At 39.1% G+C, this 27,140-nt stretch overlaps 1 protein-coding gene across 4 annotated transcripts in view; it reads right to left on the bottom strand.

The window, feature by feature from the left end:
* Positions 1-19: 19 nt before the first annotated feature.
* LOC108712655 (adhesion G protein-coupled receptor L1-like) overlaps positions 20-27,140 on the bottom strand; it is a 442,227-nt gene continuing 415,106 nt past the window's right edge. For 2 of the 4 annotated variants that reach the window (XM_041588058.1, XM_041588059.1), the window contains 11 exons: positions 13,644-13,849; positions 10,683-10,853; positions 10,324-10,533; positions 9,820-10,040; positions 9,533-9,599; positions 8,475-8,566; positions 8,211-8,379; positions 7,680-7,887; positions 7,454-7,579; positions 4,249-4,266; positions 20-3,259 (listed from right to left, as the gene is read on the bottom strand). In XM_041588058.1, the coding sequence (XP_041443992.1) occupies positions 2,559-3,259; positions 4,249-4,266; positions 7,454-7,579; positions 7,680-7,887; positions 8,211-8,379; positions 8,475-8,566; positions 9,533-9,599; positions 9,820-10,040; positions 10,324-10,533; positions 10,683-10,853; positions 13,644-13,849 (2,189 nt within the window). In that variant the 3' untranslated portion in view covers positions 20-2,558. The remainder of the gene's footprint in view (positions 3,260-4,248; positions 4,267-7,453; positions 7,580-7,679; positions 7,888-8,210; positions 8,380-8,474; positions 8,567-9,532; positions 9,600-9,819; positions 10,041-10,323; positions 10,534-10,682; positions 10,854-13,643; positions 13,850-27,140) is intronic. The other 2 variants (XM_041588060.1, XM_018254973.2) reach the window with 1 other exon arrangement.

Below are 27,140 nucleotides of genomic sequence, written 5' to 3'. Positions count from 1 at the left end.
GTCCCATTTCTGGTTTTGGCATATGAAAAAGAAATTGAAGGAAGGAGAGAGGAGAGGAGGGGTGGAGAGGTAGTTAACCTTTTCTCACTTCGGGGTCAGAGGGCGAGTTAGCAGACAATCAACAACCAAAAAAACATAGGAAAATAACGACGGCGGAAAAGTAAGACAGTACAAAACATAATTATGACAAATGTATTTCGCAAGTGTTGATATAACCCAGTGGGTTACGCCAATTAGCATAACAACACTTGCAAAATACATTTGTATCAATAGGGTATTTTCTTTGTCACAATATATAGTTAAAATAGTGTTATATGTTTTAATAACTATTTATTGTCATTTGCTATTTTATCCTATGGTAAATGACTAGAAATTCAGAAATGTGATTCAAGGCCCTTTACTCCGCAAAAGTGAAAGATATATCAAAACTTGTGAATCCCCCCCCGTCCAATATTGTCTCCTGCTGTTCCCAGTGAATGACTCTGGGTGTCGCAGTCACAGTGGGGGCTGTAGTGAGGCAGCCGATCAGACTGCTACTTTCTAATTCAGATCTTGAACTTGATTTTTTATTATTTTTAAACAATCTGCCCTGGGTATGATATTTCTGTAGGCCACTATTTTATATAACACAATAACAAGGCCTTGCTCACTTGCCTATTCTAGAAACTGGCGTGTCCATCACTGTAGAGCTTCTGACCACTTCCGACAGCTGAGGGCAGGACAGAGACCCAAAAAGAGGGGTCACCGTTGCTATAATCCTTTATCTTTAATCCATCTTCAAGAGGGAAGTTTCTTTCCTTCACAATATCTATTTGCAAATATATATTTATGTATATTTATACTATTTAGAGCTGCTTTTACGTTTACAGGCCAATCAGAAACAAGATATAGTCTATCTAGAGGTTTTGGCTTTAGCTATGTGCTAAGTGACCAAATGGCAAACAACTTCTGTTCACTTAATAGCCAAGGTCATACTGAAATATCACTTCTCAATGAGCATTGTAGGGGCCTGCACATTAGTTGTTAAGGTGCCCTATTGCACCATTCCCTGTACTTCATGGCTTTCTTTAGCAGCAAGGTGCTGTGTTTCTTTATTATTAATGTAATTCTGGAATTAAATGCTCCTACATATGAATCGAGTTAATTTGATTACTTCCTGACTATTTTGTATGGGTGGGCGGTGACATGATCATTTTGATATCTATGTCATTCTCTATGCACCGACCCCTCAGTTCATAAAAGTTCCTACTGATGTCTGTTGGCTCAACTGGGTAAAATCATGGTTGCCGTGCCTCCCTTCCATGGACTAAATAAATTAAGACAAACATACACAAATATGTTAAAAAAAACACACAGAAATGCTGGGAGTGCGACATTTCTTCGGGCATGGTACAGATTAATCATGATCCTGCAGCTCTGGAGGGAGAGCTTATGGCGGACAGGCCATTTTGGAAGCCAAGAAGCACTGCAGAAGGCAGATAATTATAAAAAAAACAAAAAAAATCCCTACTGGCCAGTTCTGCACCAGTGTTTTTTCTTGGGGGAATGTTCTCAGTAACTCCCCTATTCTCTCCCTTCTCCCCCTTAAGAGTTCATTATTTACAGTTGACGGATAAGACACTTGCCTCCCCCATTAAAAGTCCCATGATCCTCCCATTTTTTTGTGCTTAAATAAAGAATATGCAGGGCAGTTGCAGTCCATATTTCAGCCCAACCCCTCCATTTCCTTTTTTTAATTTTGATGTGACAGGGGAGAAACTGTGGCCACACGCTTAATTTTTTTTTTGTGTGTTTGCGTGTGTCAATCAAAATCCATTCTAGCCACGGTGACACAAGAGAAAAAAAAGTCCTTCCCTTTCGAGTGAGGCAAGTGGAGGAGTTTTGGGTGAAGTGGAGGTTGTGAGGGGCTTCTCTTTTCCAAAAAGAAACTTCAAAATAAGAAGTTCAGTTTTGTGCATAAATCCTTTTTTTTTTTTTTTGAAGTACATATTTCTTTTCTTATATGAAGACAGGCCACCCCTTCTTATTCTACATTTATACTGTAGCCATGTCAGTCATTTGGCACCACATTCCATATTCTGTGATATATATATGTTCTAATGGCTGCTGATTTTCACTCTTTTTTTATGGTTATCTCTTTCCCTTATTTTCATTGGCTGAGTAGCAATACAGTGATACTGTCACCATGAACTCAAGGTTTAATCAGCAAGCTTGGCTAAGCTTCTTGGGATATATGGTTGTCATTAAGAGGGGCATATTTTGGCACCCATAGCCTCTTGCCAAATGCGACCCTCCCCTACACACATGCAACTTACCTGCTTACTTTCTCACATGGGCAATAAGAGGAAGTCCAAGTATTTTGAATTCATATTCTACCTGGGATCCAAAATGGTCCACGAGGCAAAACAGCAAATTGCCCTCACCCGACCCCAACAAAATAGCCCCTACATACATGCCTCTCTCTCCATCTGACCCTGCTTTCTTCTATAGTAGAGAGAAAAGGACTGTATTTGATTTACAGGGGTGCTGGGGTTAGTGTCAGGGGCGGGCGAGTAAGTTCAGAGGCTGGTGATGAGCTGCATCTGGCCGTCACCCTCTGGCACTGAACCCTCCAGGCCCAAAAAACCCTGGGGCATTTGGTAGAATGCCTGCAGCTGTCCCCTGGGCACTGACCCCACCTGGCCAGGGAAGTACATGGCATCTGACTTAGTTGGTGGAGGTACCACCTGATGGCATGGCAGCATTTCCCCAGAGGGGGGAAGGCCAGTCTCAGGGCTACTGTCTGGGTATGGGGAGTCTTTGAGGTTGGTCATGCTTGTGTAGAGTGAGTCATGATTGGGGGAGTTACGGGGAGCAGCTTCAGCTTCTGACTCCTCCAGGTCACTCTGGTATAGGATAGACTGAGCTCTTTGTAGTAGGAGTGGCTCCTCTAAAGCCTTGTACATGCGTTCCATCTCCATTGTAGGCACCTCGCCACTTTCTGGCACTGCTGTGACTTCCTCTTCTGATGTCTCTGTTGTTCCCCCATGTGATTTTCCTCCCAGGTTGCTATGCACTAGCTCAGAGATGATCATTTTTTCAAATGCTGCTGCATCCGCAAAATTTCGTCGCCCTCCTATACCACTGGCACCTTCTGCCAACTTGGAAGGATCAGGGGGAAAATCACCTGCCCGGAGGGAGTAACTGTTGTTGAAGTTGCCATTGAGTGGGAGTGGGGGTAGTGCATCTTTTCCACATGGGTCCCGACTTAAGGTATGCTCTGCAGAGTAAATGTAGAGAGAAAGGCTTAATAAAGGTGGAAGGTGCTCTCACATTACACACAAGTACCTTGACTGGTAAACTTAGTAAGGTTGGATGCTTTATTCATTCACAACTCAAAGATGCTTAGAACTATTTACCTTTATTTAGAAATCCCTATTCTTTGTAGCAATTACATTGCCAGGGTATATATCAGATGTATTAGACTACTAGTGATAAGGGGTTAACCCAAGTAAGGTAAGACACAGCTTTGGGTTCAGGAAGGTGGTAGTTAAACTTCCAGCAGGGCCCCTACCTAACTTAATAATGCTAATCCCCCACTCCCCAGTGGTGGCTGATCCCACCCATATATTAGTCATCAAAGAGGAAATCAAAAATTAGAAGAGATCTTTGGACTGAATTGGGAAGTAGTGGGTTGGGTTCAAGTTGAAAAATGTCTCACCCATTCATCACTACATCCAATCAATATCTGTTCACACTTTGAGACACACCTTTGAGACCAAAAACTATGTAATTCAGCAATGCTATGAGAATGTATTGTCTCCCATCCTATACAGAAGAGAATGAAAAACAGTGCAAAGATAATCTTCACCCTTCCTCTGTATCAGGAGTGTCAATAACATGTCGATTCCAATGGGTGTTCTATATGTAATAATACATATTAATTCATAATTCAGTTTAAGCTACATAACCCATGGTACATAACTCTCTGAAATGCATTATGGAGGATGGTTGCTATAATAAATAAGAAAACAGATGACACAGAACAGGCTGAGAATTATTTGAGGGCCACATGCTGTCCCCAAAACACCAGTTTAACATGCTTGCCTTAATTTGTATACTCCATTATATGGCAAATGACAAGGAATGGCTTAGCTAGGATATCAATAAATTCCCTCCCTCTCCCAGCAAAACCTCTGCAGCTCTACATTGCAGTACTTATGGTACTCCCTTTCCCCCCTTTTTTCAGAAAGATAGAAATATACTTACTAGGATCCCGGAAACTTCCTAAGGTGAGCAGCAAAGTAAAAGATGGAAGAAGAAAGAAAAATATAACGATAAATGAGAGAGAGAGAGAGAGAGAGAGAGAGAGAGAGAAGAGCTCTAGCCAAATAATAGAAAAAGTAATAAAATGAACTAATATAGATTGGGCAGGTTTGGAAGGTCACCATTAAATGTTTAGCAATACCCAGTAGTTTAAGGGATACAAAGAGCTCAAATTAGAGTGTTAGTGAGCAAGACTAACCATCTCTAGTCAGATCAAGGTGATGTTTTTATCATTGTTATTTTGGGGGTGCAATTTTCCATTTTGGCAACTATTTCCCCATATGTTAAAGGGATTCTGTCATGATTTTTTGGTGTAGTTTTTACTTTTAAATGGCACTGTTAACACTGCAAATAATTCACTCTACCATAAAAACAAACAAGTGTATTTTTTTAGTTGTAATATTGGTGTGTAGGCAGCCATCTTGGGTCATTTTGCCTGGTTTCAGAAAGAGCCAGTGCTGCACAATGGAGATGCTTTCTGACTGGCTATTGTTTCTCCTACTCAATGTAACTGTAGGAGTCACAGTGGGACCTGGATTTTTACTTTTGTGTGCTGTTCTTATATCTACCGGGGAGATGTTATCTTGTCAGGGAGCTTTTATCTGGTCACCGTCCCATTGTTCTGCTGATGGGCTGCCTGGTGGGAGGAAGGGGGTGATATTACTCCAACTTGCAGTAGAGAGTGACTGAAGTTAATCAGAGAGAAATGACTGGGGGCTCCAGGGAAACTGACAATATGTCTAGTCCCATGTCAGATTTCAAAATTAAATATAATAAAATCAGTTTGCATTTTGAAAAAACAGGTTTTCCCATGACAGTATCCCTTTAAGCAGTTGTGTGCAAGCTGCATGTGGCATTTAAAATAGGAACACACTTATTAATGCACAGTACAAAACTAGTAGTAATAGCAACTGGTGAAATTTCACTCCTGGAAGATTTCACATAAGTTTAATACACAGGTAAGTTATACTTCTGTTCTAAGGTGTAATATTTGCTGCAGAGAGGAAAAATATCACGCTAAACTAAAACTGTTAACACCACAAAAATAGACAAATTTGTTTTTACTTGGGTGAAGAACACACACACATAAAAACAAGTTAAAAGTTTGCCAGTTGAACTCCTCTTGGGGGACTCATTTACCACTGCAGCTGCAAAGTTTTTAGGACACTTACTCAATAGTGACACTTACTCAATGGTGCAGCTCAACCAGCACCTGACCCAAAACCTTAATGCACACCTTACCCTAACCCTCGAAATGTTACTGCCAAAGGACACGCACCAACCTGTACTTGCATCTTCTCCATTTGGCTCCAAGACAGGGAGTCTTTAGGAGCAGAAGGAAAGTGTAAAGTTTGACCTGCACCCCTAACCTGCAATGGTCACCCAAATTTTAACCTAAACCTGTCCAACTGGTGGCAAAACTGCCTTCAAACCTATGAAGGTGGGCAATCTTTGAGGCACATCAGAAAAAAGACAAAATCATATCTTTATATCACCAACAAATTTCAGATGATTCCTGTTCTTGACACCACTTTTAATAAAAATAAGGCACGATTATTCAAAACATTTCAGTCCACGCACTTGTACAGTCATATGAAAAAGTTTGGGAACCCCTCTCAGACTGCATAATAATTTACTCCACTTTACTTAATGAAAAAGATAACAGTGATTTGTCTTTCATTTCCCAGGAACATCTGATTACTGGGGTATTTTCTGAACAACGATTTTTAGTGAAGCAGTATTCAGTTGTATGAAATTAAATCAAATGTAAAAAACTGGCTGTGCACAAATTTGGGTACCCTTGTAATTGTGCTAATTTGAATGCATGTAACTGCTCAGTACTGATTACTGGCAACACCAAATTGGTTGGATTAGCTCGTTAAGCCTTGAACTTCATAGGCAGGTGTGTCCAATCATGAGAAAATGTATTTAAGGTGGCCAATTGCAAGTTGTGCTTCCGTTTGACTCTCTTCTGAAGAGTGACAGCATGGGATCCTTAAAGCAACTCTCAAAAGACCTGAAAACAAAGATTGTTCAGTATAATGGTTTAGGGGAAGGCTACAAAAAGCTCTCTCAGTGGTTTAAACTGTCAGTTCTACAATTCAGTGCAGTTAGACAAAGAATATCTTTACGGAAGGGTGATGAGAAAGAAGCCCTTTCTGCACAAACAGAGTCGCTTGTTGTATGCAAAATTTTATTTAGACAAGCCACAGTCATTTTGGAACAAAGTCCTTTGGACGGATGAATTCAAATCAATATCAACAAATTCTTCAGGATAATGTTCAAGCATCAGTCACAAAGTTGAAGTAAGGCAGTGGTTGGATATTCCAACAAGACAATGACCCTAAACACACTTCAAAATCTACAAAGGCATTTATGCAGAGTGAGAAGTACAATATTCTGGAATGGCCATCACAGTCCCCTGACTTGAATATCATCGAAAATCTATGGGATGATTTGAAGCAGGCTGTCCATGCTCAGCAGCCATCAAATTTAACTGAACTGGAGAGATTTTGTGTGGACAAATGGTCAAAAATACCGCCATCCAGACACTCAACAAAGGCTATAAGAGACGTCTAGAGGCTGTAACATTTGCAAAAGGAGGCTCAACCAAGTATTGATGTAATATTTCTGTTGGGGTGCACCTGTCTAATTTTGTTATGATGCATATCGATATCATTCACTGCTGAATAAAATGAAATTTCAACAATAGATGTTACAGGGTAACCCTTTTGAAATAAAAAATAAAAGTGGTATAAAGGTGATAACTTTATTGGCTAACTAATATAATCATAGCAAGCTTTCACACATTTTAGTTCCTTTTTCAAGCTGATTGTGTGGTAAGAGAAGTAACCTGGCTTGTGCCTTTTGTCTTTTTTTTTCAACCTTCTTTATAATGTTATTCAATTATAATTGGGTAGCTATAATTGTAGTGTGTGTGTGTAAACCATTTGAGTGTATATAAAATTTTTAGTCTTTCCAGAATGGTAATAAACCTCATGGAGGAAGCATTGTTTAGAGCCTTGAACGGTTATTCTTTCTCTTGCAAACACAGGGTAGCAAAAGACAAAAACACATATGGCTGTATGAATACAAACTCTATAAATATACACAATATTTATACCACAGAAGCTTCCACATGTCATACCAGTTGCATTGTATCCTGGGGAGGAGGGGCTGAACCCCACAGGCTCTGTGATAAGTGTGTTGTATGGACTCGTTCCCACACGACTCTGCAGCACTTGGTTTGTCAGCAAGTGGTTACCCATAGAGCCTTGGGGGAGGAAAAAAGTAGAAAACAATAATGATGTCTCTTCTGATGAAGCTGTCCTAATATCCAATTCTTTTTTCCTCAATAAATTAATTTTACAAACCTCTATTCAGTGTTGGGGTACTGTTAAGGTCTCCAGCGATGAAAGAGGACTCTGTTTGTTTCCTGACTGTATCATTCCACATTCTGCGTATTCGACTCTGGGTATAGTAACGGCTATTGACAGTAGATTTTAAGGTCCCATGCTCTGCTCGTGGACCTCTCACACAGCAGTAAGAGTGTCTCAAACACTTACTATATTCCTTATGCACCTGCAGGGAGATGGTGAGAAAGAAAGTGTTCATGACACAATGATGAAAAAGTTTTGGGCATGAAGGTGTCAATGCATAGAAGGATATTTATTATCTGCTATACAGATGGCATCTCATCTGAACTGACTACTTTGCTGCACCACTGGAATTTGTGACCCAAATTAATTATGTTTAGTGGGATAAACAGCGAAACTTGCATCAGGCACAGTAGTTGTAATGTAGAGGGGTTGTGCTAGCAGAAAAGAGTTTGCTTATCTGTACTGTGGCTAGCACTAACAACAATGGGTAACAGCAACGGGTTATTTATGTGACACAGTACTTACCTTCTTCTGCAGAGCACAATGAAAGATGAAGATGAAAAGCCCTTGAAGAGCATTGAAGGTGGTGAAGAGATAAGCCAGAACTAGAGACTCCTTATTAATGAAGAGGAAACCAAAAGCCCATGTAAGGCCAAGGAGGAAGAGCAGAGTGACTGCTCCAAGGGCCCAGGACCTGGAACAGATAAGGGAAAGACACCCAGGAGTAAATTAACTAAGGGTTGAACAATTAGGGAGAATTTCTAAGTAAAATTTACTACAATTCCTCACTTAATGTTCTCCAGACGGCTTGAATCTGGTTTCAGTACCGAAGAAGAACGTAGCATCTTATGGAGTGTAACAAGGAGAATAAGAAGGTTGACCTAAAGAGACAAAGAGAAGTTTTTTGTAAACTAAAAAATGTTATTTAGGGATGAAGAGTGTAAGAGAGAGAGAGAGAGAAGGAAATAGTTTATTAGTAAGGGAATGAGATGATGCTAAAGAATGTTTGGTGAGGCATTGGTACTAATGCAATCTGTCAAAAAATGTTTAGATACAGGTAGCATGGAATCTTATGCAGAATTCCTGGGATGTAGCATATCTGGATAAGGGGTTTTGCCCTAATATGCCCCATACAACTTATAAAGGGCTTAGCTGAAGGGGTATGTTATCTTGTACAAGTCACTTGTATTTCAGGTGGTTCACTAGGAATATACACAGGGGATAATGATAAGTAGGATGATGCAGAAGACAGAGCAAAACATTGTTTGTTTGCCCCAACATCCATCATGCCCACATTTCTTAATGAAGAGGATATCAATCAGGGCCGGAGCAAGCGAATCCTGGGAACTACAGAATAGTTCCTGAAAAGGAAAACAATTGTAGAGTGAACAGACCAGTTTAGCTTCCCACTTGCATGGGAGGAGTGATAGGGCTGGAATGAAGGGCAGGGGTAAGAAAGTGTTGATCTTTGAGAACATCAGTGTTTGGGGATGTTGAGGAAAGGGTCCTGCATCATATTTAATATCCAATGAAATGCTTGTCAGGCAGAGAAAAACAGGACATAGGGGTTTGGATACTGACAAATGGCAAAGTAACCAGTCCTCTTAAATTTATGAAAATCTGAACTTAAGGGTAAGTCAGTGCTTCAATTTACATTGTTTTTTAAAGATACCCAGTTGATCCTAGTTAGAATATAGACCATGACAAGATGCTAAATTTTATTTTTAATTACAGTTATATAAGAAAGTACAATTGAAATTAACATGCTGTGCTAGTGGGAGAATGCATGAAAGTGTGAGAGGAAGAATTGTTCACATAGTCAGTGAAACAGAAGGAGCTTTACTCACCACAATGACAAGGGAAACAGGTCCAATGAAACTCCAGATGAAATAATTATCAACCCGCAACCAGCAACTGTGACACAATGGAATAGAATGGAAAAAAAATTCAGAACAGAGATTATGTTTTGAAACAGTCAGAACTAGGGGCCAAGAGGCAGGAAAGAAGGATAGCCAATAATAAATACAACAAGAATGGTATAATAATATGGATTCTGCAAAAACGCAGTGCTACATGCAATATGATGACACTGATTCCACTCATATTCATATCTGCCACAGGTTATCTTACTTACGCTTTGTCTGTCCCATAACTTCTGTAGTCTACAGCTGCTGATATTCCTACAACGAGGGCTGGGAAAATATAACCACAGAGGTAGTAATATTTGCGTCGTGAATGCTCAGTTTCAAATACCTCAACCAGCATAAGGTAGAGCTGCACTCCTTCCAGGCACAGCCAAGAAAAGGCAGAAAGACTGAAAAAATGCAGCAGACCGGCCAGGATAGGGCATACAACCTGAAAAATGCAAGGGGAGGTTTATATAGTGTAGTTAACACAAAGAAAGATGGAGACTAAGGGGTATATTTATCGAAGAGTGAAGTTAGAGATTGCCACAGTCTGCTAGAGTGAAATAACGCCTCTCTCCATTCATTTATATGGTATTTTTAAGGCATATTTATCAAAGGGTGAACTTTCACCCATTGATAAATACTTCAATAATTGTGTATTCAAGGAAGGGGAAAGACTACAAATAAAGTCATGAAAGTAGTACATCTCAAAGTTGTAAGTAGCAGGTCACCTGGTACTGAGTTTTGTCAATGCCGGTGAGAAATAGCAGTTCAGCAAGGAAGAGGCTGATGCATAGGTTTTTGTGGATGGTGTTTCTGTCTGTCTGTAGACCTCTCAGAAAACAAAATGTGGATATACAGATTCCAAGACAGACCAAAGAGATCACAATGCCCACCCATGAGATGACGGAGAGCAGCAGCTCATTGATACGACCTTGGTACTGAGATATGGAAAAGAGAAAAGCACATGTTGAAGAAAGTTTCATTCAGCTATCGACAAGAAGAAACAAACTGCTATGGACAAGATACAGACATATTAACACTGTAGACAAATGAAGAAACATATATACAAAACATTTTTCACTCATACCATGTCTCTATGGGCCATCAGTACAGCAAAGTTGGTGAGGTGGCTGCACGCACAGGTCGTATGAGTCTTGTTAGTTTGAACCAGCCGGCAGCCCTGTGAGGACCAATAACCCAGCATAGATCGCTCAGAATAATTCCAGAATGTACAATTGGCATTGAAGTGATTCTTTGTCTGAGAAAGAAGAAGTTGGTCAGGAAATAATTCACCCTCAGTCAAGCCTATCCACCATGCTAACTTCATATCATCATGTGTCTGACTCATGTCAGAAATGATGACAGGACAAGTAAAGCTAGGTAAGATGGTGGAATAACTAAAGCAATATTAAAATCAGTCACAATGAACAGTAGGTTGTAACAGGGATGAAGCATGTCTGAAACAACCAAAGCGCCTGCCATTTAACTACTTCCCTTTAACATCAATACTTGGGTGTGGATTTACTAAGGTTCAAATGGTAAATTCAAATTCTCAAATTTTTTTTGGTCAAAACTCACAAACTCGAATTTAAAAGCACCAACTCAAATTTGAATTTGAATGTGAGATTTATCACACCTCAACCCTGGAAACAGTTCTAATTAGCATATTATTCACCTAAATCCTGCCCAGTTCATGTAGAAGTCAATGGCAGAGGTCCCTTGAACTATTTGAAGATGTTAATGGTAGTGATGAGCCAAATATTTGCCAAGTTTCGCTGAGAAAATGACACCCCATAGACTCCAATGGGAGAAAAAAAGTTGTGCTTCAAAATAAATTGTTGTGCGTCAATATAAATTGTTGCAACAAAAGACGGTTTTTTTTCGGAGGAAAACTTGATTTTTCGGATCAGGACTATTTTATCGATTTTCTTTTCATAAATAACATTCCATTCAAATTGTGAATAAAATCAAAGTTATTTGCAGCTTTAAAAAAAATCACATTACTTTGTATATTTCTCAGGAAGCTTCCATGAGTATTGAAGCTTTCCTGTTAGGTATGTACCAAATGCATTATTTATTATGAGGCAATTTTTTGTTCAAAATTTGTGTTTTTAATTCTCCTCTAATTTGATATGCAAAGAACAGTTCAGGTTCAATTTATTATTCGGCTGAATACTGAACTGTGTCTGAACCTTAATCCGAATATTCAGATATGAGGAACATTTTAAAAACCCACAGATTTTGAATGAAAATTTGCCACATTCAGTTGTCAGTTAAAATCACATGACTTTAGGGATTGATTGAATAGACAAATCCTGCAGGCAACTAAATCCTGCATTTTGCGTATCCCTATTTCCCATTTCCTGCAACTAGGTTATAAAATTGTAGAAGCTGCTAAATTATCTTTAATAGCGGAAAGTGAGCTAAGTCTAAGAAAGTCGGCTAACAAATAAGTTAACGGAACCCATACCTATAAAGTGTGTATGTACAATGGTAGGCGGTAGGTATAACCCCCAAGCAGAACATTTCCAACTCCTTAGGCGCTTGATCATCTCTCTAGCATGACAAATAAATATTGAAAGGTGGGCAATTCTGCAAACCCCCCCCCCACACACACACACACAAATACTCATCCCTGCACCCATAAACATCTGTGGCATTCTAACACCAAAGCATTTACCTAAGTAAATATTTCAGTAACCAACACCTACAAGACTCAAACAATCGTTCACTCAACGGGTACTTTCCTCCAGGGAACCAGCTTATGAAATGAGCTACAAAAATAGCTACACAGCAGATTCCCCAGCACAAGGACAGACAAACTATGAATCACAGCGATGACATACAACTGATCACAGTAAAGCACCAAGGACATTAGCAGTTGCAGCGCTGAGTGTTCATTCCAAGTCGATTACAACATGCACAGGTCATTAATTATATCTACGTGGTTACAAAAATATGAAAACACTGGTGTTATAGTTCCATGAATGTCTACAACAGTAAAAGGGCGAGATTCGATTTAGTGAGAAAAATTATCTCATGGTTTATCATGTGAAAACTTATCTCATGGTTTATCATGTGAAAACTTATAGTTATATAAGTCATGGTTATAGTTCCATGAATGTCTACAACAGTAAAAGGGTGAAATTCAATTCAGTGAGAGAAAAAATCTCATGGCTTATCATGTGAAAACTTATGGACAAGATTAAATTTGAGGAGAAAAAATGTTTTTCCTAATACAGTTCCAGTTTTTTCCCCATAGATGTCAATAGAGTTTTCACACGATAAACCGTGAGAGGTTTTTTTGAATTGAATTGCATCTCAAATTGAATCTCATCCATATGCTTTCATCAACCTTTTTCTCACTGATTTGAATTTTGCCCAAAGTGTCTTCACTGCAAATCTTACTCCAAATGACCACTTTACTGAGCTACAAAGGGATATCTTAAAAAGTGAGCATTCACCCCAAAAGTTTTCATGATTTTTTTAACTTAATAAATTTAAAATTTTTAGTAGAGCTTTTTAGAAATATGGGGAAACCACTGCTACACCTGGTTTGGCTTTTACAATTTTAGCAAAACAACATGATACATTCTAGCATGAAGCAGCTTTTTGACTTGCAGTTATTGCTCTTCCATTATATACAACGCTGTCTATAAAAGTCTTTTTTTTGGAGAATTCTTATGTGCCTTGTTCTGACCCGCTTTTCCAGCTGCCTATGTTTATATAAATATAATTTCCTTCTTGACTTCTAACTTTTCCCATGGACATGGTTTCTTTGAAGCCTAATCTAGTCAAAAAAGTCTTTTTCTTTCTAACTGGTAGAGTACCTCCTTCTATTCTGCATCAAAGTGTTTTCCTTTCTCTAACATTACCTTGTCCCTAAAGCCTAATATCATCCTACAGCCTATGAAATTCCAATTTTCTCTATATTTAAATTAGTCCCTCTTCTTGTTTTAGTTTGTGCCATAGTGGTCACCTGTGGTTAAAGCATGTTTCTCTATCATAGTCTCTCTTCCGTTCTCTGTTAAAGTTCATCTCTTTTTACCTGTAGATGTGGCAGCGTAAATATAACTGGGTCCATTAGGAAGACTCTGCTGGACTCTTTGTTTATCGAAGCAGCAATGATCTGCGAGTTCACCACCAGAGAGTGTGCTGTGGAGCTGCTCTCTCCTCCGATACGGACAGTAGAGTTCTCAGTGGACAGAAATAGTCCCAGATTGTTGTAAAGGACAAAAACAACCTTCACCACCCCTATGGAGAGAATCATAAAAATGATAAGGCTTGGCTAGATAGCATGAAGCAAATAAGTAATTAGTGCAAAGTGCTAGGCTGAATACACAAAAGCCCTAGATGAAAAGTTTAAGAACTGTGAAAAATAAACATAAGGAGTTATGGAAGGAAAAGCAAGAGAAAGATAGAAACGGGAATTGAAAAAGGCAAAAGGGGAGAAAAGAACAGAAAATGGGAAGGGAAGGTAGAAAAAGAAAATAACATGAGAAGGTAGAGGATGGAATTATGAGAGAGAAGGTTAAAGGACCAGTAACATCAAAAAATGTAATTGTTTTAAAGTAATAAAAATATAATGCAGTGTTGCCCTGCACTAGTAAAACTGCTGTGTTGCTTCAGAAACACTACTATTGTTTATATAAATAAGCTGCTGTGTAGCCATGGGGCAGCTATTCAAAGGAGAAAAGTCTCAAGTTACACAGGAGATAGCAGATAAGCTCTGTAGAACATAATGCTATCTGTTATCCATTATTTATCCTGTGCCATATAGCCATTTTCAATTTCCGCCATTGCTACTCAGCAGCTTGTTTATATGAACTATAGTAGTGTTTCTGAAGCAAACAGGTCAGTTTTAGCAGTGCAGGGCAACACTACATGATATTTTCATTACTTTTTAAAACACTTTCTGTTTTTGTTGTTACTGTTCCTTCAAGCAATAAGGCAAACTGAGAGAAAATGAAAAGTGTTTTGGAGAGTAAACAAATAGACTAATAGTTCTTTGTGTGGCATAAACCATTTATTGTCTACAGATGATAACCACAGCTGCAGCACTTGTTATTGCAAAGAAAGTGATTCACTTAAAGGAAAACTATACCCCCCGAACAATGTAAATCTCTATAAAAATATATTGCTTAGAACAGCTCATGTGTAAAACCCTGCTTCATGTAAATAAACCATTTTCATATTAAAATACTTTTTTAGTAGTACTGTATGTGCCATTGGGTAATCATAAATAATAAATTGCCATTTTAAAAAAGGCCGGTCTCCTGCGATCCTAGGATTCACTGTGCACACAAACATACCAAACAAACCATACATGTTAGGTCACATGAGCCGATTAACGGACAGAGTTTTGTCTTTTTCTTCCACACTTCTTCCTGTTACAGTTAGAGCTGCAGTATTTCTGGTCAGGTGATTTCTGAGGCAACACACAGACCATCACAAAATGGTGGTTCAAGGCAAGAGATGTCAAAGGGCAATATTTACTTAATTATATATACCAGTGTGGTAAGATTCTTTATATATATATATGCCACGTAATTTGATATAATCTGTTGCTTAAATATTCATTTTGGGGGGTATAGTTTTCCTTTAAGGGAATGAATCAGCTTGAGCTCAATGTGATAAACTACATACATTTCAACAACCCTTAAGTTCTGTTTGGTACTTTTATCATTCATTTGTGCACCCACATTCGAATCTCTTCAACAGTATGTTGCTTCAGCTAGTGATCATGGGATATGTAATAATAATGTGTAAAGCTGGACAAACATATGAGTTTGTATAGAACACGTTTGTAACAAATACTAGATGGAAATATTTTGCTTTTAGGGCACTCTTAACAAACAAATATGAATAAAACAGTAAGACATTTCTTTTTATATACAATAGAGGAGTCAAAATTACAGAACCCACTTTGTAGAAGCATGGAAGGCTTACATCAATTAAATTGTCGATGATGTACACAAGACACTGTATTTAAATGTTTAGATAAAGCTACTGTGAATGGGCCTTGATGAGTATTGGTTACCTCATTACCTTAGTTTTAGTGTTAGCAAACAGTTCTTTCTGATTTACTCAGACTTCCTTTTGAATGGACTTTGAAAAGCTGATGTAGTTTTGAGATTAGAGTTGAATATCAATAGTGATCTGCTTGGATTTTGCCAAAGCTAAATGTGTCTCATTAGCAACTGCTTTCTTGACTAGAGTAGATTCGACAGTCTAGCCTTAAAATTGTGCAGGGATTTTTTTTTTTAAATTTTGTTTGCCAATATTCTTGTGTGCAACTCCGCGATGGGTGCAAAATGTATCCAAAAGATATATTGGGAGAAATTGAGTAAAGGGGAATTTGCCAGTAATACCAAACTGGTATATATAATTAAGTAATTCAATTTATCATTCATTTGTGTACCCAAACTCGAATCTCTTCAACAGTATGTTGCTTCAGCTAGTGATCATGGTGTATGTAATAATAATGTGTAAAGCTGGACCAACATAGGAGTTTGTGTAGTACAAATCTATAATAAATAATAAATGGAAATATTTTACTTGTAGGGCACTCTTAAAAAGCAAATATGAATAAAACAGCAAGACATTTCTTTTTGACGTTTTTCTCTTTTTTTTTTACAATACAGTAAAATACCATATAGTAAAATACAATTGTTTCATATTGTCATTGTACACATACAGAAGGTGAGTAGTATATTTGCATAAAAAGAAAATACAATATAATCTGACTGTTATATTTTCACACTTTTAAACTCCAAACTTAATAAATGAACTTCAAACTAAGTTTGTGCGCCCATCTTTTTCTTTTCGTCTGGCATTCTTAAAATATGTGCAGAGTTACTCAACTAGGAAGCAATTTCCAGTTAACACCGAATATTTAGGGTAAAACATAAAAGCACAGAGGTTAGCACAATTTTCCCAAATCAGATCATATAATAGATAGGGTAGAAACGCGAAGTAAAGTAAAGTAGATTTTCCTTATTCCAGGCCTCCTCTATTATCAACATATTGTCTTCTGTTAGTTGTTTCATCTATTACAATATTAAGCTGAGAGAAGGAACGCATCTAGCCCATGAAAGGTAGCCCGGGGTGCCCAGGGTTGCCAAATTTGTAAAAATTTCTTGTGGGTCCCGGATAAAAGTGAAGTCAATTTCTCATTTATCATAATCTCTGTTATGCGAGCCTTTAATTTTGGAATTGGAAGAAATGGGGTCCGCCACGACTTAGCGATCACCTGTTTGGCTGCCGTGAATATAAATGTAATTAATTTTCTAGAGTTGGCGTTAATATTAGGGATCCATTGATTAAAAAAGGCAACCCAGGGGTCCTTTCTAATATGGATGTGGGTAATAGAGTCGATTATACCATAAATTCGTGACCAGTATTTTTGCACTATAGGGCATTGCCACTATATATGAGCCATCGTTCCTTCTCCTCCACAATTCCGAAAACAATCCTTAGATTGAGATGGAAACATCAACGAGTAAGTAATTTGTAGGAAGTTTCTGTAAGAGTCTTACCGATGTGGCGCCAGCGCCATCTTGGAATCTAGGGCGCGTGCGGCACAGGCACGCTGGCGCATTTGCGCCAGCACGTTTCTGACGCCTGTTTGGCGCGAAATTTGAACCTATTTAAGGCCCATTCAGTTTCCCAGCCAGTGCCCGTGATAGAACTTGTTTCTAGTGGTTCCTGAGCCTTGTGCGTCTGATCTGTTCTGTATCTAGTCCGTTTGATTACCCGTGTTTGACCCAGCCTGTTCCTGACTATTCTGCATTCTGTATCCTGACCCTCGCCTGCCTACGACAACTCTTCCTGCTTAACCCCTTGATTGACAACCCGGTTTGACCCTTGCCTGCCTGACGATTCTTGATATCTGCCTGCCTCGACCTTGCCTGTCTGACGATTCTCTTGCCTGCTCCGTTTGTACCGTGACCTTCGGCCCAAAAGACTCTGCTAACAGCCGTGCCCCTTCGCCAGCCAGAACATCTCGCCTTGCACCCCTCATTAAGTCCAGGTGGCACCCAAGTAAGCTGAGGGCTCCTCCCGAAGCCCAACGGTGGTCACACTACTGGTGAAGCCGAGCCGAGACCAGGGTGCTTGGCATTTGTTCTGGTATCGGGTGCCGGCCGTGACAGTTTCTATTTGATGTAAATTTATAGAGCATTTATTCGTTCCTTCCCATATACTCTCCCATGCTTTTGGATCAAGAGTTTGTTGTAATTCCTGTTCCCAGGTTGTAATATACGATGGAGGAATAATGTTGCTTTGCATCATTAAGGACTGATAAAGCAGAGAGATTAAACCTGTTGTGTAAGGATTAGTAACACATAACGTTTCAAATGCAGAGCAGGAAGGTAGAACCGGGTTTTTATGTACTGAGTGCAGATAGTGATGGACTTGCAGAAAATGGAATTTTTCCGCAATGGGGGCTGAAACTTGTTTTCAAAACCTTCCCAAGACATTAGGCCTGTAAATTGATATAAATCTTTAGCATATTTAATTTGGGTCGTACGCCACCACCTAAAAGAAGCAGTTCCTTAACCGGGTAAGAATTCAGGGTTACCCCAAAGCGGAGTGGCAGGTTTGTGGGGGGCTATCAAATTAGCTGACTGTTTGACAGAATCCCAAATGGATAGAATATGTTTCATGAATTCAGACATCCCTTTGGGACGAAGTTCTGCTTTGACCCAAGGGAGGGTTGCAGGGTTAATTGGGTATATTAATGCTTTCTCTAATTGAACCCAAACCGGAGGTGAGGAAAAGTACAGTTGGGCAATTGGGGCTAGTTGGGCTGCTTGATAATATTTCAATAGGTTGGGAAAGGCAAGACCTCCATTTCTTTTATTTTTCTGTAGAGTAGATCCTGAGATTCTATGGAATCCAAAGGCCCAAACAAAATTATTAATGTTTTTTGGTAAAGTTGACATGTCTTTTTTAGGAACTCAATGAGTCTTGCTAGGGGCTCTAAGGCAAGAGCAAAGAGCACAGGCGATAAAGGGCAACCTTTTCTCGTGCCTCTCTCTAGGTGTATATTAGAAGAGGTAAATGGGCCCCATTTAATATATGCTGATGGAGAAGTATAAAGCACTTTAATTATATGTTGAAATATTGGGCCAAATCCCCATTTTGACAAAATAAGTACTCCCATGAAATTGTATCAAATGCTTTTTGTATATCCAGACTTAAAAGCATTGCAGGGGTTTTTGTCGAATTTGCAATATGGGTTAGGTGAATAACTCGTCTAATATTGTCTCCTGTATATCTTTTAGGGATAAAGCCTGTTTGGTCAAGGTGTATAAGGGTAGGAAGGAAAGTATTGAGTCTAGACACCAATATCTTTCCAAAGATTCGAAGATCTAAGTTGAGGATGGATATGGGACGATAATTGGCACATTGAGTGTTATCTTTATCTGGTTTTGGGATCACAGCTATTTGTGCTGCTAATGCTTCTGTAGGCCAGTAGTTGCCCTGGGCAATGAAATTAAAGGCCTGTACAAGATGTGGACATAAAATCTCAGAGAATTTTTTATAATATTGAGACGAAAATCCGTCAGGGCCAGGAGTGGTATTAGATTTAAGGCTCTTGATGGCTTGTTGTACTTCTTCAATGTTTATAGGACTGTCTAGCAGTTCTTTATGATTTGCAGCAATTGGAGGCAGAGCTAAATCTTGCAAAAATTGATTAGCCCTATGTAAAGAGAATGGGGTATGTTGATTGTAAAGGTCTGAATAAAATTTTGTAAATTCTGCCAATATTGCATGGGGATGAGCCGTTAGATGTCCTGCACTTGTTTGAAATTTTATGGGGAACTTTGGAAGAGATATTCAAGCCTTTTAATTTCCTAGCTAGTAAAGTATCAGCTTTATTGTTTTTAGTATAGCATTTTTGATTAGCCCATCTAATTGTCATATCAGCCTCATGAAGCTGTAACATTTTTAATTCGGTAGATACGTCTTTTAATTGTTGACTTTTTGCAGAAGTGGGGTTTGTTTTGTGCAACTGTTCGAGGGCAGAGTGTTTTTGAGATAAATCTTGGAGTTTTAGTGTTTTTTCCTTTTTCCACTGGGAGGCTAATTGAATAAATACGCCTCACATTACTGCTTTGTGAGCTTCCCAAAGGGTCATTGAAGATGTGACGGAATTTACATTCTCCTGAAAATACGTTTGTAGGGCTTGCTCAGCTTTCCCAAATGTAGAGGGAACATGTAAAAGGGTATCAGATAAACGCCATTTAAAGTTATTAGGTTTAATTACCATATTTGTTAGGCTCAACATTGTAGGAGAATGGTCAGACCATACTGCAGATAGTATGTCCGCATCTTGAACATTTGGCATTAGCACTGCAGACAAAAAAATGTGATCAATTCTCGTATAGACTGAGTGTGGGTGTGAAAAAAATGTAAAATCTCTAGTCAATGGATGACGTTCATGCCAGACATCAGCTACTTGAAGGTCATTTAGACAATACCTAATATTTTTTGCTGCAGTACTATCCATGAACGTCCGAGCAATAATATGTGAAGCTGGTGACCCTTTGGAATGGTCTAAAGTGGAAGATAAACACAAGTTTGTATCTCTGGCTAGAATAAGCTCCCCTTTTTGATTATTTAGAATTTTTCCATGTAGTGTTTGAAAGAAAAGGTGTTGCTGTTTGTTTGGACTGTAATAAACTAAGGTAGTCATAATATCTTGTAGCTCACCCACTAAAATGAGAAAGTGACCATTAGAGTCTGAGATTTGCTTCAAGGGGTGAAAATGAAGCCCTTTCCGAAAGCAGATGGCTACTCCTTTAGTTTTAGAGGATGCAGTATCTAAATAGAAATTAGGGAATACGTGCTTAAAAAATGTGGCGTGTGATCTGTAGAAAAATGTGTTTCTTGTAGAAATAATATATCAGCATGCAATTTCCTAAAGTGGGTGAAAGCTAGGGTTCTTTTATGTGGAGAGTTCAGGCCCTGGGTGTTGTGAGAAACAATTTTAAGGGGGATAACCATCAAAATTAGTATATTGCCTTAAATAGATCATTACAATTAAGATAGATATCCAGTCCTCTCTTCCTACACCCTGGAACAAATGCTCCCGTTGAAGTGTCTGCACACGGGTTGAGTGAAAAGATGGGCAACATCATTTTAACAAATAAACAAGTAAACTGTATAAACTTTAATATAATATTTAAAGGGACAGTTTCCCTCCATAGGAGTCCATAAGGGTCTCCAGAAGTACTTATCCCGTTTGGGGGGGGAATCGTGGATAGTTATCAGAGAGTCCAGGCTAGTTAAACAGTAAGTAACTATTTATGGTGGAGGGGAGGAAGGGGAAAAATAAATCTTTGGGGACCATGATACCATATTATCAGTACCGCAAATAATATAAAAACCCATATTTGGTAGTCCAAATAAAGCACATATACATAACCGTATAACCCCCTACATGTAACAGTGATATTGACAATTCGATCAGTAAAACTGTAAAATTGCCTACATAGATTCGGTTGTAGTCTACACCGAATATTATATTAACAAATCTGCCATAGTACAAGTAAGGTGTTATGGAATGTAAAGTTCCAACCCAGATACTATATGGTAGGCCCAACTAAAGAAGGAGAGAATATTAAGATTCAGGTGTCACTTATCAATAGAGCAAATAACATATTCAAAATAAGGCATATATATATATATATATATATATATATATATATATATATAAATAGTTCAACCTGTAAAACTGTAAAATGGCCTACATATTGCAACCTATGCCGAATATTCTCTTGATGAGTCCAATGCAGTACAGGTAATAAACCTTTACTTGGGTTGTTGTAAATCAAGAGTATACAGTCACAGGGACCCAAAATAGAATAAACCATAGTTGTAGGCTTAAATGATTTGTGATTCAAAGAGATCAAAAAGAGTGTTGCTCCAAAAAGCAATAAACTACTTCCCAAGAGGATGATCAAAAAAACTCTCACTCCATAAAGAAATAGCCTACTTCCCAAAAGTTTGAAAGACAAATCCTAGGACCACATCCTGGTTACGGCCACGGGCACAACAACAAAACATTGTAATCCAAAACTGGGTTGCTATCGTAAAGCAGTACTACTTGTCTCCATGCATTCAGAGCGAACATAAAAGATCAGTGCTGGAAGTTGAGGACTAAAGAGGGTAAAACAAGTAGGTATGTATCCTCAAGATTCCAATTCAAGGTGACCATTATAATTTTCCAGAATGAATTTGGAATAATCCAATATGAAAAAGTTTGGTCCCACTGGAGCGTAATAGCCGTCATCTTGTAATATATGGAGTAAGACTTCAGACAGAGATGCTGCAATAGGGTTATGGTCATAGCTGCAAAGAGGCCAGTAATTATAATCTAGGACTGGGGTCACAGTAAGGCCATACTATATGTCAACATAGAACCTGAATCAAATGAGATTTTGAGGTATTTCTGAGATTTTGAGGTATTTCTCTAGCCCAGGTGCTTGGTTTAAGTTCACGTTGTGCTAGTGGAGTTTGAGAAGGTGTAGGTCCGTCTGACCATGATAGGCTAGGAGGATGTGAAGTACATAAAGTAGGAGTCGGTTTTGATGCTTTAGGAATAATGAGACCATTCAATGTAAGACAGTCCATTGTTTCCTCCGGGATGGAGTGTGAAAATTGTTTGCCATTAAGAGTGAAGATTAGCTTTAAAGGAAAACCCCATCGATAACGAATCTTGTGTACTTGCAATATTGCAAGAGCTGGTTTGAAAGCTCTTCGACGGGCTAGCGTTTGGGGAGCCAAATCTGCAAATAGTTGGACATTGTGGCCTTGGAAGATCAAAGTTTGGCTGTCTCTGGCTGCTTGCATGATAGCTTGTTTGGTTTGGTGGTAATGTAATTTCAAAATAATGTCCTGTGCTTGGTCTGACTTTGGGGGCTTACCCAGTGATCTATGAATTCGATCAATATGTAAGAATTGAAGTGGTAAGTCAGGGACAAAGGTAGCTAACCATTCTTTTACATCACCTTCCAGATTTTTATAAGTTTCCGGAATGCCTCGTATTCGTATATTATCCCGGCGGGATCTATTTTCAAGATCTTTCCATTTCAATTTTAGGTCAAGTACTTGACTGCGAAGATCTGATAAGTCTGATTCCTGAGCTTCCAATACAGTTGTCGCATCATCCATCCAAGATTCCAAAGATTCTGTACGTTGTGCCAACTCCTTAATTTCAGAGGACAACGCAGTGGTAATGCGTGTGGTAGCCATATCCATTTCAGTGTGAAGTACCTCTTTTATTCTTCCCAATAAAACCGTGTCTGGGAGGCACACGGGAAGCGGAGGCCACAGGATTTGGGTCCTCCGTGTCAGAATTATTTGCGGAGCATACTTGACACCCTGTTTGCCGTTCTAAAAATGTTTCAATTTGCTTGGTAGACATGGAAGGACGGGATTTAGCGTCCTTTTTTAACCGACCCATGATGAAAGGATTAAATATAGCCCAAAAGAGATATAATTGGCAAGGAAGGAGGATTGTCCAGTTTCTGCAATCAGAATTGACTTGTTTTGAGTGAGGTGAGGTAGCCAGAGTCCTTTAGTAATTTGTCTATATCTATTTTTTCCCCTTAGTTCATGGCACTTATAGACCAAAATGCCCCTCCATCTGATAACGTTTAGCCTGGACCTTAAGGTTCATAAATTTAAGTCATTTTTGTATATAACTACTTGGTATTGCTCAAAGCACAGACATAGCTTGGTAATCAGTAGAAATAGTGGATATGACCTCAGTGAAATGGTAAGCCAAGAACAGTAAATCAGTAGTGTAGAGCCAGATCGATAATAAATATCACTGCTGAAAGATTGAGACTGCCTCACAATGAGCTATTGTATCATCAAATTGACTGGCACAGCTTGAAGCAGATCTTGAGGTAGCAAAAGTACATGGTGGGGCTCTATTTATTTATGACGTCTTACAAAGAATAAAGCCAAGGTGCCAAGGTGCCAAGGTATCCAGAATTTTAGTCAAACAATTCACCAAGAGTTCAAATTTCCTTATTAAAGGAGTCCGACAAACAAAATATTAAGTATTAAGTTTGGGCCTGCAGTGTTATTGCCGTCATAAATTGTAACTGCGTCATGTAGAGGGGAGCAATGAAGGACTCACCAACTTGGCCCTAGGTGAAGCCGTCCGGGCTGGCAAAAGGACTGGCCAATCTCCAGGCTGGTCACCAGGTCGCCTCCTATCCCAAGCCAATCGCGCTGCTCCCAGCGAATCGCAGGCTTCAGGCCGCAATGGCGCTCCTTTTAAGGTTGCGGCTCACCAAGCCCAACGACAGTCCGGGCTCCCAAGGTATCTCCCTCGCAGCTGCCTCCCCAGTGGGTAGTCGGCGGAAGAAGACAGATCAAGTAAGGTCGGACTGACCGCTCCTCTGGACCCCCAAGGCGCCCAACTGACCACTCCAATGAGGTCCAAACCGGGAGCTCCCAAACTTGCGTCCGACCCGCGTCGCAGCCAGCCACGCCCCCGACATTTCTTTTTATATACAATAGAGGAGTCAGAGTTACAGAACCCACTTTGCAGAAGCATGGAAGGCTTAACTCAACTAAATTGTCGATGGTGTACACAAGACGCGGTATTTAAATGTTTAGATAAAGCTACTTTAAATGGGACTTGATGAGTATTGGTTACTTAATTACCTTAGTTCAGTGTTAACAAACAGTTCTTTCTGATTTTCTCAGACTTCCTTTCCAATGGACTTGTGGAAAGCTGATGTAGTTTTGAGTTTTTTAAAAGATTAAATTCAAAATTATGCTCTGGAGAATGGCTTTATAAATTATAATTAGCGTGGTTTTATGCAGGACAGATTATTTCAAACTTTCTAGGTGCGATACTTTGTTAACACACTTACACTTAGGTCAATTTGTATAGGGGAGGTACATATACATGTCTTTATTAGAGATGTTAGTGCAAATGCTTGAAGTGGCTACTTGTTATTAAAAATGTCCAAGGTAAAATAAAGACAAAAGAGATCCTCTTATGCCCTAGACGAGCCCACCCTAAAACAGTGTTTTTTCTCTTTTTTATAACTTTTCAGCATACAGGATATGATGTCACTGACATAAGATTGAGGATGATGTAGCTTTATCTTATCAGTTCACCAGGTCTAATCGATCGTTCGGCTGAGCGAAAATTTGCCTGTTTGAAGGGCGAAAAACTTTGTTAGTGATGAATGCTTTCAGTAGCAAATTGTCTTCTACGTCTGTTATTAAAATTAGCGATATCCCTACAGATGGTATTTCTGGCAGATTTTCGCTAGCGACACCCACTTCGCCCTTTAGTAAATTTGCCCCATAGTGTACAAGAATAAGGCACTTCAGCAGACATTAACACAGAAACAAAACATATTTTGAGCCTGTCTTGTCACACTTCACAATGAGCCCCACGGGTTCGAAAAATGTTATGTGGCCATAAACACTTTTTGAGCAGTTTATTTTCTGCTGGAGTGCCTTATTCTTTACACTATATAAATATATGCTTTCTAGCCCAAGGTCTGTTGGTGATTCTGTTTGTACTTGGACTGAGAACAGTCTAACAAATCAAGCACAGACAGTAATTGTCAATGTTACAATCTAATTGGATTAGGGATCAGGGGTATGGTATGTGGTCCATTTATAGTTAATCTTTTCATTCATGACTTGGATAAAGGCGTTGATTAAGGTTATGCACTTGAGATTTCAAACTATACAGGCTGATTGATGGAGGAGGACATAGGGGCACTTGTGGATAATAAACTAAGCTGTAACAGCAGTGCCTTTCAACAGAAACAAGGACTAGCAGGGTACTGACCAGTTTTAAAAGGGGTTAATATTTATGGGAAGAGGGGATACATATGAATAAAAATATAAGAGGCCTGTATTATGAAGTCACCAATAGAGCCTTTTAAAAGACACAGAAAAGGCCCCAGAGACAAGGGCTAGAGCACTATTTGGAAATGCACCTCTTAGTGCTTATCCAGTAAGCACTTGCTCTTTCTGTGCTCCTTTCCCCCACGCACCCCTTATGAGAACTGCATAACTGTATAGTTCTACTGAATGAAAGCAGCTCTGTATTCATCAGGGAAGCACATGTCCATACTTGCTCCAAAACACCTAGAATAACAAGGCACTTTTCACCTGTTTTTTTTTTTTTGCATTGCCCCATGAGTAATAAAGAAGCCATTAGAGCCTTCCATGAAGTGCAATAAGTGTTTTTTTTTCAGATGTAATATTGTGGAATTCATAACTCTCAGTAAACAAGAGCTAAGCCAGGAACTAGTCCAATTTGTAATTGTGCAATAAAATTAGCATTCTGTGGAAACTGCTGCATTGTGAGTTTGTGCGATTGACGAAGTAACGGTAGCGCAACTTCGCTACCGTTCGCCTCCCTGAGCGCAACTTTGCATATTAGTGAATTTGCGTAGCGCTGGCGAAACTACGTCTGGCGAAGTGCAGTGAAGCTGTCGCTGGTGCAACTTCGGATGTTAGTGAATTTGCCGCTTGGTGTTGCCAGTAATCAGTAGTGATCAGTTACATGTATTCAAATTAGCAAAATTGCAAGGGTACCCAAATTTTTGCACAGCCAGTTATTTACATTTGATTTAACCCCATACAACTGAATACTGCTTCACTAAAAATATTTGTTCAGAAAACACCCCAGTACTCAGATGTTCCTAGTAAATGAAAGACATAGCACTGTTATCTTTTTTGTTGAAAGTGGAGTCAATTATTATGCAGGCTGAGAGGAGTTCCCAAACTTTTTCATATGACTATATCAGAGCAGTGCATTCCTGACTCCCACAAAAAACTTCTATGCCTGCATTCTCACAGCTACTGTAAGGGACAGAGTGCAACCAACGTAAGAAAAATGGTTTACAGCAATTAATGCAATCTGAAGAGAATATAATATTCAGAGCAAGCTCACCGAATTTCTTTGTTGGCTTCTTCCACAGGTATTCTGTGTGTAATACCCAATAATTCAATGCATTCAGTAGTTGTGGAACAAATCCAGGGCAGCAATTTGTCTGCAAAGTTCTTTATTGGGATAATGAGTTACACAACATGTTTCGGGCCCACGCCCTTTATCAAGTGTAAGTTACACTTGATAAAGGGCGTGGGCCCGAAACATGTTGTGTAACTCATTATCCCAATAAAGAACTTTGCAGACAAATTGCTGCCCTGGATTTGTTCCACAACTACTGAATGCATTGCAATCTGAAGAGACATTACTGCTGGATGGGGGGGGGTAAAACTTAAAATATATGTGTTGTTTATATATTAGATGTTAAGGCTGTCTCTTCTTTGATTTAAAAAAAATAACATGTTTCTCTATCTTGTTAGCATAGTTGGGATTTTAGTTTAATGCTTTTAACATCACATACGGCAGGGTTGTCCAACTGGTTGCCCGCGGGCCACCCCCCTTGTATGCACCTCCACATGAAAGCCTGCCTGCTGTGTCTTTTTACCTGAGTAAACTTTAATAGGTATCACTAGTGATTAACTGGCCCCTGCATTG

This window comes from Xenopus laevis, chromosome 3S (assembly GCF_017654675.1).
Source record: "Xenopus laevis strain J_2021 chromosome 3S, Xenopus_laevis_v10.1, whole genome shotgun sequence".
NCBI classification, from domain to species: domain Eukaryota; kingdom Metazoa; phylum Chordata; class Amphibia; order Anura; family Pipidae; genus Xenopus; species Xenopus laevis.
The sequence above is the reverse complement of the archived record's forward strand: the minus strand, read 5'-3'. Positions and strand labels throughout refer to the sequence as shown.